The sequence below is a fragment of the Sander vitreus genome, chromosome 7 (assembly GCF_031162955.1).
Source record: "Sander vitreus isolate 19-12246 chromosome 7, sanVit1, whole genome shotgun sequence".
In the NCBI taxonomy this organism is placed as follows: domain Eukaryota; kingdom Metazoa; phylum Chordata; class Actinopteri; order Perciformes; family Percidae; genus Sander; species Sander vitreus.
Window position 1 is genome coordinate 20,730,984 of NC_135861.1, and position 15,662 is coordinate 20,746,645.

General features: G+C 40.6%; 2 protein-coding genes across 2 annotated transcripts in view; one reads left to right on the plus strand and one right to left on the minus strand.

Annotated features, from left to right (window-relative positions):
• Positions 1-9,778, plus strand: part of LOC144520321 (poly(rC)-binding protein 4-like) — a 30,681-nt gene extending 20,903 nt beyond the window's left edge. The window contains exons 7-14 of the mRNA XM_078253990.1: positions 97-225; positions 1,487-1,561; positions 2,395-2,466; positions 4,189-4,230; positions 4,329-4,404; positions 4,919-4,968; positions 8,032-8,201; positions 8,982-9,778. Of these exons, the coding sequence (XP_078110116.1) occupies positions 97-225; positions 1,487-1,561; positions 2,395-2,466; positions 4,189-4,230; positions 4,329-4,404; positions 4,919-4,968; positions 8,032-8,201; positions 8,982-9,327 (960 nt within the window). The 3' untranslated portion in view covers positions 9,328-9,778. The remainder of the gene's footprint in view (positions 1-96; positions 226-1,486; positions 1,562-2,394; positions 2,467-4,188; positions 4,231-4,328; positions 4,405-4,918; positions 4,969-8,031; positions 8,202-8,981) is intronic.
• Positions 9,779-12,369: 2,591 nt separating this feature from the next.
• Positions 12,370-15,662, minus strand: part of LOC144521025 (dedicator of cytokinesis protein 3-like) — a 48,223-nt gene continuing 44,930 nt past the window's right edge. The window contains exon 53 of the mRNA XM_078255230.1: positions 12,370-15,251. Coding sequence (XP_078111356.1) covers positions 14,643-15,251 — 609 coding nt within the window. The 3' untranslated portion in view covers positions 12,370-14,642. The remainder of the gene's footprint in view (positions 15,252-15,662) is intronic.

Sequence of the window (15,662 nt, forward strand, 5' to 3'; positions counted from 1 at the left end):
AGCAGGGAGGCACGGAAAGGAGCCATGGCAGAGTAATAACGGCTTGTCTTATCTCCGGAATCAAACTAATCTTTTTAAAACCCCTATCATTTGCAGAGCACTGGAGCTCAGATACAGGTGGCAGGGGATTTGCTGCCCAACTCTACTGAGCGAGGGGTGACGATATCTGGGAATCAGGAGTCTGTAATCCAGTGTGTCAAGCTCATCTGCACAGTAATTCTGGAGGTAGGAAGCGTACAATTCCTCTCTTTACTCCACATACCCACACCAAGCTGACATGTTGTCAGAGCTCTGCTGCTGCAGCTACGTGAAGGAAATAATTGCTGTTGACATGCATGTTTTCATTTCACCAGTATGAAGTGATTGTTTATTCCACTGCAGCAGACATGCATTTTTAGTAGGCTGTGTTAGTCTTCTGTGTTATGTAATGCTACCTATAACTGTGTTGCATAGAAGTCGACTGCTGAACACAGATTCTGTAAAATTATCCTCATTTAATTTAGGAAATAACAAGGAAGTACGTAGTTTCTTTATTGTTTGGACCTTTCATGCTTTAATCTTCCGGGCGAGACAATCGGATGGAGTCAAAAGGTGCAGCTCTCAGGTCAGACCTCAGTATTGTTGAAGAGGACTCTAAGCTGGTAACAGAAAACAAACTGGCCTGCAGCAAAATCTTTCCATCTTTATACAACAGCTCTCTTGAGAAAATTGAGGAGATAAGAGAAAAACAACCCCAAGCACAGTTTCTCCCTGTGTGTTCATGGAAGTGCACAAGTCCTTTTTGTTTTAGCATTGCAGCTGGACCTCACTGACTAATTGCTAGTTTGATCCAGTTTTCCAGGGCTTTCTTCAAAGGCTTGCAAGTTTCATTAGGATTCTGTACCAGCGGCTTCTTGCTTTTGGCTTCAAGATTTCAATTATGCAAAGTTATACAAAGAATTTGCTGTGACTGCTCCCGCAGAAAAGATGCTACACATTTTAAACCCCAAAACAGTATCGCCAACATTGCAGTTACTCGATAAGATATATGGTGTCATGTACTCTGTATAATCTCCTTTTCTCATTGGTGTTTGAAGAATTTTATCTTCAAATGTCTCCTTGTCAGTGGATGCTTGATTTATCCAGAGGGCAATCCAATGCGGAGCCAACAGCTCCGGTGCAAACTAAAGCTCAGAGCTATTATCCACAAAGAACTCTCACTACACTGCTTCAATAATTCAATGAATGACTAATATTATCATAAGGGAAACAAGGAAGGGAATAATGTCAGTGTCATAGCGGTTTAGTTCATTATTAATTGTTATTGTATGTATTGTTATTGTATATGTACTAGCGAGTTACACACCATTTGCACTTAGTGCCTCACTTTTTAACAGAAGTACTGAGGTCATTTCAGAGTAGATGTGAGAGTGTATTCATGTCTATGATATTTATGATAAATATTTATTACAACCTCTGACCCCTTGTCTTGTTTTTGACTCCTTAGTCTCCCCCGAAGGGTGCCACCATCCCCTACCGACCCAGCACCTCACCCGCTGCCCTCCTCATCGCTGGGAACCAGGTGAGAGATTTTACCATACACGTTGGGTAGCTTATCTATAATACGATAGCACAGTGGTTCTCAAACTGGAAAAACAGTTTGAGAACTACTGGATTAGCATTTGTGTCTGACACCCTCACCTTCCTAACTTACATGAAACTACAAATTGTCATTGATGAATGTTTGGAGAAGGTATTACCAATAACCCGATCTTACATTGAAGTTCTTGGCTCACTCTGGGGAAATGATACTCATGCAGGTGCTCCCTGGTGGGGGATTGGATTGTAGCAAGTCACAAGATTAGCCAGCGAGACTGGAGACCTGCCGTCTCCTCTGGCTACAGCAGCAGTCAGATATTCTGCATAGCTGTCAGCAGTTCTGGTAGTGTTTGTGCTGCCTTAGACCCTCGTCAATTTATGGAATGGCTTTGTGTTTTTGATATTCCCCATAACAAGCTATCAAATTAAACCAAGGGTGAGGTCCTGGTCACTGGGAGATGCCATAATGAAGGCAGCACAGAGCTAAGGGACGTTTGTATAATTTGTCAGAGTGAAGTGGAATGGGAAAGGGTCGGTGGATGAGTCATGGTCTATAAGCCTGTTAGGTGTGTTAAAGTGTCAGAAATGCAGCCTCGAGAGCCCATCTCAGACCAAATTTGAAAAAATGAAATTGGAAATTTTTTATTCATTATTTTCACATTAAATGTACCATGGAAGGTTTCAGCTGGTAAGAATACATTTACACTGACTAATTATCACTTCCATTGCAAAAATAATGTCTGGACTTTATAACGTGAAGCTATTTCAATAATGGGCTACATATTTTCCTTTTGTGCTTCTCTTGTGTGTTTGTAGGTGTATGAGGCATCAGAATTTGCACCCCACCCTCTGTACTCCGTCACCCAAGGTGGCCTGGACCTCCAGCAGGTAACTGAAGATCCATTAATGTGAAGTCTGTGAATAATATTCATTCTTTTGACTATAGAATATAAAGATCTCTCCAGATGCTGGTCTTCACTGCGGAGAGCAGGAATGACTTTCAGGGGCTGTGAGGATCAGAGGGTTGTGTGGTATGTCCACACAGTCCATCATCTGGCACGAGGCATTAAAAACAACAGCTGAGCGTAAGCTGCAGCTATTGTTCTACCCTGTCATAAGAGCTATAACCCCTCCTGAAACATGATGCCATCACACACACCACCTCCACAGTCTCCTTTTTAGTCCTGCCTAGCACTGCACCAGAAACAATTTCGGCTTTAGGAATATTCTTCCCATGACAGCAATAGCAGATACTGTCATAATATCAGAACAGAAACAGCAGCCTCTGACAAATCAGTGCTAGATTAAAAAAAATAAAAATAATTGTGGGTAATGAAATATAAAGCTTTTATGATTTAGATCACTCATGCTGTAAATTGAAAGATTATTGCTACTAATTTGTGTTTTTTTTTTTTTTGCTTTCCTGTATAAACACAACTCTAATGTACTGTACTGATTTATTGTAATGACCAAGCTCTCCTCTCCAGTTTATGACCATATATGATGGACGGGTAATAGTAGCCAGACAGCTGGCATCAGGCAGAATTGAGTTAGAATAGTTAGACGGATGGATGGATGTTTGGATGGATGGAAAGATATAAATTAAGTTAAAGTGAGTATCGCTGGGTGGAGTGAGAGAAAGGAGGGTTAATATATGTGAGTGCATTATTTAAGATGATGGGGGATGAGCAATCCTGCAGGTAGAGATAAAGAAGATGCAGCCAAAAGGCAGGATTGCACAAATAATTTGTTACAGCACAAAAGAGGACCTATTTGTAAGTAATACAGGGTCAATAAAAGGGTCAAGTCATCTAAATTACAGGAAAAAAAAAATCACATTTATTTTTCACATACCTCTAGTGGTATCTAGCCATGCAGATTTTTTAGCTTTATTTATCCTGGTTTTTAGATATTTGAGCTTTCAAAAGTCCCATGGCATGAAAATTTCACTTTATGAGGTTTTTTAACATTAATGTGAGTTCCCCTAGCCTGCCTATGGTCCCCCAGTGGCTAGAAATGGCGATAGATGTAAACCAAGCTCTGGGTATCCGGCTCTGCCTTTGAGAAAATGAAAGCTCAGATGGGCCGATCTGAAATCTTCTCCTTATAACATCATAAGGAGCAAGGTTACCTCCCATTTCTCTGCTTTGCCCACCCAGAGAATTTGGCCTGACCATGAGAAAGAGAGAGACATCATGGCTTGAAAACAAGCAAAGCATGGCAGTTGGTCAAGGCCACACCCTAAAATTTAATTTTAATACTAATGTTCTTTTTGGGATTTCTTTTAGGAAAGAGATGTTCTCGTTGAATCTTTTGTCATTTTTTTAATGCTGTGAGAACCACAAGCAAAATTAAATTCTCAGAAATGGGTATTTCAAAACCTGGCTAAATTAAACCCAAACAACGGTACCTGCATTGGTAGAGACCACTGGAGGAGAGTAAGTCTGTCTAGTTCAGAGCTGGACTATAAACGCTCATTTCTCTTATTCTAAAAAAACAAAACAGGCATGTATTGACAGTGAAGCACTTCCATTAAGAGGCTGCAGATTTATTTCCTGTGTGTGATGGTTTATAGCTGTAATTTACCTAATGCAGGGTACTCTCTTTCAGGCCTACACTTTGCAAAACCAATATGGCATTCCACACTCAGAGGTAGAGTATGACCATTTGTGGAAATGTTATAATTTATATAACATGAGTAGTTTATGGTTTAGTGTACACTGCATGACGTTCTGCTTTCTGTTTTACAGATGGCCAAGCTACATCAGCTATCAATGCAGCAAGGCCTGAGTCAAATGGCCCAGCCTGCTTCGACTATCATACCTGGTATGTAAAGCAGTCAGAATAGTCAGTATTTGCTCTGGATTATATCCCATTGCGCTGACAGTCAAACGGTTTAATTAAAAAATAAAATAAAATAAGCAGGTTGCAGAGTTTCTTCTTTGCTCCTCCATCAGTAACTTGGACTAACTAACTGAACACGCCTTTAGACCTGAGAAATAAAGGCTGTTGTCATTAGCTGCACTGATAATGTGCTTGTGTCAGTGAGAAAGGAGGAGACAAGGCTTTAAAGCTCTCTCATAGAAATGATTATGTGAAATGATAAGTTCCGCAGAGTCAGAGAACTGGGAGAAGAAAAAGAATGAGTGCTGTGTTAAACATCAGTCCATTCAAATGTAAATTAACTGTTTGACTATATCTAGCAGTTCCCCGCTCAAAGGGTTTTTTCCAGCATATCAATGACAGCTGTGTGGCTTCACTAACTACAGGAGTTGAATGAATATTCAAATGTATGATATGTCAATTTTATTAAGTCGGTGCTTGTGTTTTCTCTTATCAGGGATGGACGGCAACTCTCAGACATCTCAGGAGCTGCTTATTCCCAATGATGTAAGCAAAAGCAACGCTTAACTTTTTATTCTTCACCTTGTTAGTATTATCCCATCGGAACCACGAGAAAAGAACAGGAAATCAGCACTCATCTCACATGTACACAGCACAGGAGCAGGTGATTTTGGATGCAGTAGCTGCAACTGCAAAGACGTCTGGTGTGCCTTCAGAAGAGACGAGAGACATGGTGGACACTTACTAATTATCCTCATTATTCTAACCTCAGTCTAACACAAGGTTAAAGGGATTCTGAGCTGATATGGATCCTTTCACATTATTGTCTGGGCTGCAGTTGCAGTGTCTTATAGAGTGACTCCCATGAGTGCTCAGTAAATCCTCTCATGTTCCCTGACCTACTTAGAAGCTGTCTGCTGTCAAAACAGCCAATAAGAAAACAGACAAAGATCCTTTCCCTCTTCACTTAGCCCCCGCCAGGGTTTGATGAGACGTCTCTCCAATCTAAGAGTAGAAATCACGATGCATAGATTCACTTCAAAATAAAGTCAGACTACATTTCTCTTCAGATGATCACTCTAGTATTTGGTTTGGCTGGGCTGGACAGAGAGCATCTGGCTATTAATTGTAATAATTTGCTTCCTATTGGATTTCATTTAGAAAGTCAAATTTATAATGAAGCCATGTATGATTTATGATTTAATTTGCAGCTCTTATATCTGGTATAAAAACAAACCATCCATAAAAATGAAATGTTGGAAATTAAAGGATAAGGCCGGCATTTTTTCTGTATTTTTCTCACTGTCAACACATTATATAAAAAAAAGACCAGAACAAACAATTTCTCAATGACTTCCTCAACCTCATTACTTCCTAATGAGGACGTTAATCTTTAAAATCAGGTCACAAATAAATAGTTTTGCTTTTTAAAAAGGCTAATAAATATCCTAAAACAGCCAGCCACTGTAGTTTTGAGCAAAGGTTACTCAAACAGGAGTAAATAGTACATTTGCTGGGGACTATTTTCAACTGCAGATTTATACACGCCTGTAAGTATTTACAGCAGCAGGATTCCGTATGTGGGATTGACTCAAAATAAACTACAGAGAAGGAACATGTCACCCAGTGCAACAGTGTAGCTCACTGGTGTGTTTTAATACTGTAATTGTTTGGTCTTTTCTTTGGTCTTATTCTTTAAACTGTGTTGGAATTCATGACCTGAAATGCTGTCTACTGTCAAATTTGCAGGTTCAAAATACTACTTCAATCAATATTGGCAAAGAACAAATTTGCTGTCTTTGTTTTACAATAGAGAGAAGACAGAAAACAAGGGTTGGATTGATTAGGTTTCACTGTACTTTATAGAATATAGCCACAACCCTTCAACAACATTTCTAAAATGCCTGAAGGCTTTTTTAACCAAGTAAACCCACACATGACCAGTGGCACAATGCATCAGGAGTGAGGGAGTCCAGCACTATACGTGACAGGGACAGCTGTAAGCTCCAGCCATTGTTCTAGAAGAGAGGACTTATAGCCATGACTGAGCCTCCTCAGCCCTCCATCCCCCCTCAGGCCGACCACACAATCCTACTCTGTGCTCACATACTGAATGCCGAAGGAGACGTGCGCACACTCGCGCACACTCGCGTGCACGCACGCACGCACGCACACACACACACACAGTTGCATTGAGAAACAGCTTACACCCAGTCAGCAGTATGTACTGTACTTTTTAGCCGGAAGAAAAATGGCTGCACCCTCACCATCCCATCCCTCTTCCTGTGTCCTTTCAAACGACTGCCTCAGCAGGAACTCAACAATATGTAGGCCATTTATAGTTGAACACCAGGAGTGTAGTGCAGCATTAATGTTATTTGAATGCTCAGGAAAAATAATCACCACAGCAAGCATACCTGCGGTGTCTCCTGTGTCATTTATTTAGCTCTGGTTGCATTTTTTTTAAGGTTGTTCATATAGGAATGCTGTTGTCTGAGGTCATGCACACCAAAGCGGGTGAACTGTTGACAGCTGGTGTCTATTGACAGCTGGTGTAAAAGGCCAGAGTCCTGTAGAGATTCTTGGTCTCAGTGGGGGAGACACGTTATCTGTGATGTGACGTCTGTAGTGGTCATTGTCTCTAGAGTTGCTCCTTAGGCTGGCTGCTCTTAGTGTGTCTCTTCCCCCCCTGAATAAACTGCTGAGCCTATAATAGCCAGGCAGACCAATCTGGTCGCTGTGTGACAAATCAGACACAGGCTGCTTACTTCTCAGGAAAGGAATGTGAAATGCACCATGTGTGTGTTGTGTATTTCTACCTATGCTTCAGCCGCTGTTAAGCTGCCAGCACACACGCATACTACAAGTACTTCATCACTGTCTGTCTCACTCACTATATACTGGCAGCATAACCCTGTCACTGAGCCCTGACACCCTGCACTTGAGCTGATATGCAGCCCCCGAGCATTGGCTCTGTTAAATATCTATTGTCACTAATAGGCAGGGGTCCAGGTCGGGTAATGAAAGCAGAAATAAAGTGATAATGTATTTTGGAATGCAATAAAACTCATGTCATTGTCTAATCTACTCTCAGCAGAGAGAACGCTCAAGCCGATGGGACTGTATGTTATATATTTGAGTTATTTTCCCATTATGTTTTCCATTAGTGCAGAGATGCATCTAGCTGGCATGTGTTTGGGAAGTGATTTGTTTGGGAAGTCATCACCACTCTAAGGAATCAATAACCTTTTAGCCACTCAGATTAATGAGAGGCAAATGTGCCTTCTCTCGTCTCTTTTACCAGTGCACATGCAGTAGCAATTAAGGAAGACTCTGGGGGTAAAAAAGTGCTTTTGACATGCATGATGGATGACCAATCTAATGAAGACAATGCAATTGCAATATTTGAAGTGGACTGCATTAAATCAGCCCAACAGCACAGTACTTCTTTCATTTATTGTTCTAGTTTTTTTGCTTTTGGCCTTTTGGTCAGTCACTTTCATCAGCATTACAACCAACATTAAGAAAAAGCTGCAATCAGTCAAATGATTTATTGAACCGTTTTTCCATCAAACTGACCGTTCTGTCTCTGCCTCTGTTCTTTTGCAGCTGATCGGCTCGATCATCGGCCGTCAGGGCACTAAGATCAACGAGATCAGGCAGGTGTCAGGAGCTCAGATCAAGATCGGCAGCCAGCTGGACGGTACAAGTGACCGCCATGTCACTATCACAGGAACACCGGTCAGCATCAACTTGGCCCAGTACCTCATTACCTCCTGGTAAGGCCCAGCGTACAGCCATCTAATTAGTCATCGCAAGCCTGAGAGAAATGCATTGGTTTAAAAGGGTCAAAGGTTACGCTGTAGAGTGATAAGTGATAATGAGGCATGTCCTTGTGCTGCTGGTAATTGGCCTTGAGGGAATGAGTAAAATCCTGGTTGTATTGTACAACATAGAAGCAGTGTCTTGTTGGAATTCAGTATTTGCCGTGCAGCTCTGGCATCTTTTTCTTAATTATCTTTTTCAATACTTGGCTTTCATAAATACACCTATTTACAGGGATGGAAATAGTACAAGTAAAATGACTTGATTTGACATAAAATATACTTAGATAAAAATAAAATGTAGGTCAGTTTAAATTGACTGAGTAAACGTTTCTTTACAATACTACAAGAGACAAGGGGAGTGGAGGGAGTTTAAAGAAACAAGACTAAATTGAAACAGAGTATATGGCTAAATTGTGGCCAAATTGTTACAAGGATAGTCAGTGTTAGTGCCTATAATATGAAGTGCTTTTAACCAATGCTGACTCAAGTGACATCACTTGAGGCACTTTATTAGATTTTGCGCAGCTCTTTCTGGAGCTACAAAAGGCTTTATACAGCTATTTTCACATATGCAGACCAAGACTTTGATTTGTAAAATCTGTGGCGTTCCCCTTTAAAAAATGTCCAGACCTTTCGGTCATTGTTGCAGCAACAGTATAATCCTCTAATCTTCATTCTGTGTCTTTTCTCCTCATCTCCCTATCTGCCCTCCTGCTATCTCTGCCATCATAGTTTAGAGACCGCCAAATCCACGGCCCAGGCAGCAACTATGACAGCTCCAGTCGACCTCAACATGGCCTTCACCCAGCCAGCCTCCCCAGCTGCCTCCCCTGCACCCACCATGGCCACAATGGGCACCCTGACTCCGGCTCATATGCTGGGCACCCCGTATGGTGCCATGCCCCTCTCCGGCCTGCTAGGGATGAAGTCTGTCCCCTTTCTGACTCTGTCCAGTCCCGGCCCCACCGTGGCCGTCACTGCAGCGCCCTCCCACACCACTCTGGCTGCCTACACCACCAAAATCTCCTCAGCCAACTGCATCAAAAAGCCAGAGAGACAGAAGTTTGCTCCATACTGATGCAGCCTCTGAGCTCTGGAGAGTCAGATGAAGGACAGCTGCAGTGTTCTTTCACAAAACGCCTGATGTAGCCATATCCGCTGGCAGAGATGCTCTTGACTTTTATTCTATGATGCACCAACAGAGGAGAGACCAATGGAGATGTGGATAAAGCTATTAAAAGTTATTTACGGTTATAGATAATTTGTGAGTTTCCCATGAATTGATGGATTGCTTTCATTGTCACCTCATCACTGTTATTGATCACTAAAACAAGGGCTGGAACCTCACCTGAGAAATACATGTTTAAATTACAGTTTTCACATGTGTATCTCAAGTTAGAGATCAGCTATAAGTATTTATCCTTCAATAAATTTGTAAATTATACTCAGATGACAAATACTCTACTGTATGATGCTTTTATACAATGTCTGTTTGCCTCTTGAAGTTTTTAAGAAAATTTGTAAATGTTTGGGGGGGGGGTGGGGATTTTCTTTTTTAATAATATGTGCTATGGTACTGTACTTTACTGTTCAGTGTTATGTTCTTTTTGTTGGATTTTATTTTGAATGTGCAACTTGTTTAATCTTTATTTATTAGTATTGTTTCATTTATTAAAAGTCTTTGTTTCCTGATGTATTTGTCTCCTTGTTTTTTTTTTTTTTTAAATCTTTTTCTACCTTAATTTGTAGCACACTGGTGCACTGCTGGCTTTTTCACAGGCATTCAAACAGTAGACACAGTACTTGAACCAAATCTGTGTCAAATTATTGTAGCAGCACAAGAACACATTCAGTAAGAAACAGTATACACAAAGAGATGCGATGACAGATCAAGGTTATTTTTGTTTTCCTCCAAACAGAAGGCTCGATGGCAGCTTGTCATTCCAGTTGCCAGGATGTATGAGAGATGCTTTTCACATCATTATGCTCTTGTGCCCCGAACAATAAAAGCAGAATGAAAGGATGCAATCACAGAAGAGGGTAGAGCTCTACCTGCATGCCATACATGCAAGTGTGTACAAACGAAAACAGATCCAGCGTGGAGACCACATAATTATACTGAATTCCCTCACTATAAGTCCCTTAAGAGAAAATTCAGTGAGACTTTAAGACAGAGGAGTTTGCGATGAAAAAAGAAAAAGGGCACAAAAAGAGGGAGATGCAAAACATTTGAGGAGCCACGGTGACGCTGTAAAAATGAAATTCAGTATCTGCATCAGCATGTACCACAGCCTCATCATCCTCTGGAGAGGCAGCTAGGATCCTTTCATCTTAACTCGCCTCCTTTTTTTTCTGTGACTGCATCATGGATATGCAAGACACGGAGAGTGCACAGTCCTCATTGTTACCAGAGACATTTCAGAGGCAAACAGACACACAGCCTATGCCTATCTATCTATCTATCTATCTATCTATCTATCTATCTATCTATCTATATATCTATCTATCTACATATCTATCTATCTATCTATCAAGAAAGATAAAGATCTATCTATCTATCTATCTATCTATCTACCTATCTATCTACATATCTATCTATCTATCTACCTATCTATCTACATATCTATCTATCTATCTATCTATCTATCTATCTATATATCTATCTATCTACCTATCTATCTACATATCTATCTATCTATCTATCTATCTATCTATCTATATATCTATCTATCTACCTATCTATCTATCTATCTATCTATCGATCTATCTATCAAGAAAGATAAATATCTATCGATCTATCTATCTTTCCTTTTTGTATCTTTCTTCTCACTATAACAACACTTTTTTGATAAAACTGTAAAGCTACTGAATTAGGTAAAACATAATTCTTCACCTTCAAAAGATCTTCCATTAATATAGCAATTCTACTTTAATTCGGATTATTTCTAGATTCTCCAGGAATTCATAATGGGTCACTTGTGCCATCTGTAGGCCACACATACTCATTACTGAGGTGGTGTAAACTGACTTTGAAGCAGATCCATGTTCATGATACTTGCAGAACGATTTGCTAATGCAACCTTAGATTGATTTATAACACAAATCACACTTATTTCTTTCTTTCTATAAACGAATACAACTTGACTAGCTGCATTATCATATATATAAGAAAAAGATTTGACGTACGAGGTTAGTGACAGTGTGAAGCTTGAGCTGGTGAGAGCAGGGACCCTAGCTGTCACTGCAGCTAAAGATTTTGTTTTCTTTTTTCCATATTTTTTCTTCTGTGGTGGACCCAGGGGTTGTGTGACATGCTGTTACACACACACACACACACACACACACACACACACACACACACACACACACACACACACACACATATATATTTATACATAATATTATACTATGTGTAGTTATGTTTCTGGTCAAATGGTAATTGCAAGTCCAATATTTACCCTCTTTTAGCTGTTTTTGGTCTTACACCAACTTAATATCTGGCTCTTATCCTGCTCTTATCTTGCTAAATGCTCCACTATGTCCACAATGAAGATTACAGTAGCTAAGACCTTTTGGGATGCTTTTCAATATTAGATGACTTATGATGATCAAAATATTCCAATTATAACATATTAAAATATGAAGTTTGGTGTCCAACTGAAGGACAAGAAAGCAAAGTTAGAGAACAATATATAATAATAATGTTATTATTTTGGCAAATTATAAAAATAATTCATACACAATTGTAATTTTTTTGCTGCACGTTTAAACAAAAAAATATGTGAAATGTTGTAAAATTTGACAGGCCCTACTTCTGTAAAAAAAAAAAAAAAATAATAAAATAAATCTATGTAGCTTAATTCCTGATTGACCACTTTTTCATTTCTTTTTTATATTTATTTTCTTTTTGTTTGTTATTAATATCACTCACTTGGTTGTTTTTTGCTGTTGTAATCTGTATTCGCTTGCATATGACATGTGCCTTTTTGAAAAAAAGTCTGCTTCATGTATTTTCATGACAAACAGCGCCCTCTACTGTCCACTTGACATACTGCTCCACCAATCACAGCACAGCAAAGGTAAGGAGGAAGAGTTAGAGCTGATAAAAGATTGTCTTTAATGTTTGGCATCGTTAATGAATTCCATACCACAGCAGTTATGGGAGTAGGAAAACCACTTTTACAACCAAACACCGTTTGATCATGCTAACACCATATGTACAGGAAAGCACATTGAAAAGTGTATAAAGTATTTATATGAGAAGACTCAAAGTCAAGAACGGTGGAGACAGCCACAGTCTAATGGATTTGTCCTTTTTCAAACACTGATTATAGATATTTATCAATTACACTGATCTCTGGAATACATGTATATACACAAAACAACGATAAACCTTTTTAGGGCGTCTGCAATAATTCTCAAAAATATTTCACAATACTGCTGTATGTACAATAACAGAATTTACATTGAAAAATTCTATTGTACCTATATTTTGAGTATCACTTCAGTTACCAGTTATCCTCGGTGCCATCAGGGTCACAAAAGATAATCACATACTGTATATATCTAACCTCAGGTTCATCTCCATACAAAGTATAACAGCTGATGCAGTACCTGGGTCTTCTGTCTCGGTACGGTTTCTGAAACATGTTCACAAAACTGATGATCTCACATACAAAAATAGATGTTGTCTAGTCAGCTGACAACTTGATGTACAGTAACACAAAGCATCCACCTGCAAAAGAAACAACCAGGAAAACAAGTAATTGTTAAAATATTAGCTATATCCTTCCAACCCATCGTGATAAGCAGCGCTGTTCTTCTGCTCCCTAAAAAGTAAACTTCTCTCTCTCAGTCCAGGCTTCAGCATTCTTCTGAAATACATCATTAGTTTTCACACAACAGAAAGGTGATTGAGAAAGAGCTGCAGGCAGAATAGGAAATATTAGCGCTACAAACCAAACAACAACCTGAAACCAAAGCGGGACAAAACCATACAAAACATCACTAGGTAGATATCTTTTTTTTTCTTTTCTTCAGGGAGCTTATAGTGAACAGAATGAAAAGGGGAACGGCTGTCACTAAATTAACTTCTCACAGTTCAGATGAGAGGTCAAACTGCATTTGAGTGCACTTAAGGCAGGTAGGCGATTCCAACGCTGTCTGAGTGGGCTCCTCGACTTGCCACTCAGCGGGCGGGGATCTAGACAGTGTCATCAGATACAATGCCACTGCAACTGTCCAGGTTCAGCTCTCACTGCTTAACATGGTCTGACAACCATACAGAGAAGGGAAAAGATGGAGGGAGAAAGAGAGAGAGAATGGTGTTAGTTTTCAGAGTCCAGCAGGTGGTTGAGGTGTGGAGAGTTCTCGTGCCATCCCGTCTTCATTCACCATGAACATGAAACATGACATGTCTATCACTGTCCTTAGTTTCCCCTCTTCTTCCTCTTGAGATATCTTTGTCACATAAAAGAGACAAATAGAGACTTCTTCAACATAGACTGAACTTAGAGCACTTTAACAAAAAAAAACAGCATTGCAGCTTGTGCAATACAAATAAAACATCTCATCTGAATACATTCACGTAGGTTTCCATACACATTAGTACGGAAGGGAAATTGTCAATGACTGAAGTTTGTGTCCCTTGAGATGCCGGTCCGACAGGAGAGCTGCAAGTCCAACCTTAGAGACCTGCGAGCCATTACAGCCCGGCAGCAACACATCAGAGTGCGCCATTTGATATGATTCACTATTAAGGAGCACTTAACAGTGTTTTGAAAAACATAATGGACATAAGCTTTTAAAAACACTATAATGTATTTTATATTATGTATTTATTTATCAAAATAAGAATTCATATATATGAAGCATTTAAAGCATAGAAGTCACTTCACTGTGAATAATAAGGTCGTTGCCTTGTGTTGTGAAAGTGCCATTAAAAGCAAAATTAAGAAAGTTCAGAGCTTATACTGCACCTGGGATCACGTTGGTTATGATGATGGTTGTCGTATTTCACAAAACAGTTGTCATATTATTCTCAAATGGAAAAACATGCTCACAGACGAGTTGTACAATTTTGTACTATCAATATCAATTTCTGAACAGAGTTAATCTGTCTTATTGTTCAACAGATACATTTCTTTTAGTTATATCTAAGAGGCCACACGGAGCAGTGACGGCAGTTGTGCCTCATACAGTAGATTCATCGAGGTTCACTCACTCTTTTCTTTCCTTCATGTGCACTGAAATTAAATCACAGAAGGTCAACTGAACACACTCCACGGCTTCACATTGGACTCTTCCTGTTACTGCTCCTTTAACTCAGTGCAAATGAGGGGAAGAAGACAAGGAGAAGAAAGCTCTAACTGGAGTATAGCTGGAGCCTCCTCATCACTGGGTCTCCTCGTGCTCCTCGCTGATACACTGCTCCCAGGGGTGTTTCCCCTGGTCCTCCCGGTGGCCGTGAGGGGAGTGGAAGATCCTGCGGGGCAGCGGGATGGGCTGAGGTTGCAGCTCCTCTTCAGGGATGCAGCCCTCTCTCAGATAGGGTTTAGGTGGCACGGCTGGAGGCTGAGGCCTGCGGTAAGGGATGTGGTGGGGGCCATGAATGGGAGCGTGATGGTGAGGTGGCGGCCCGTGGGAGTGGCTGTCAAGTCCGGGGTGTGCGTGAGCGTGAGGATGCGGGTGGTTGTGCGGGTGCGAAGCGGGGCTGCGATAGTGGAAGGGGCGGACCTGGTCCACGGATTCGATCTCTGGTCCGCCGTAGTGGATGTGCAGGTAGGGAGAGGCCAGGTATTCATCAGGGGGAGACCACAGGTGGCTGGGAAGAGGCTCCAATGCATCACTCCTGATGGGGCCGGGGTCTGGATACTGGCCTCCAAAGTTACTCTCACTCAGAGAGGAAACACCGCTGCTGGCGCTGCCTGACAGAGTGGAGTTACTGCCACCCAAAGCTGACTGAGGACTGGTGGGGGAGCCAGGGATCGGGTGGAGAGGAGACTGGTGAGAGAAAGAATCACAGAGATAGTGGGTGTCATGGGTGTATTTCTCTTGGCTTACAGTAAAGGACAGAGGGTCTGGTGTTGTCAGGACAACCTGAATTTTAACACTACTCAAGCTGCCTTCACATGGTGTCAGAAATATTGGAATTACAAGTTGCAAATGAAAAAAGATAAAGAGCCAACAACAACTTGATCATTCTGAGAATGTTTGTATTTCAGACATGGAGGCACTTGAAAATGGCTTTGTAATCATCACTCGACTACTGGAGTGAAACAAATACTGTGTCTACACTCAATCGTATTTTTAACAAATTGACTGTATGTGAAGACAATGTGTGGGAGTTGACAACTTGTGAAATAGAAGCTTCTGCAAATGCAGTGTTACCATGACAAAAGACAAAAAATTTAA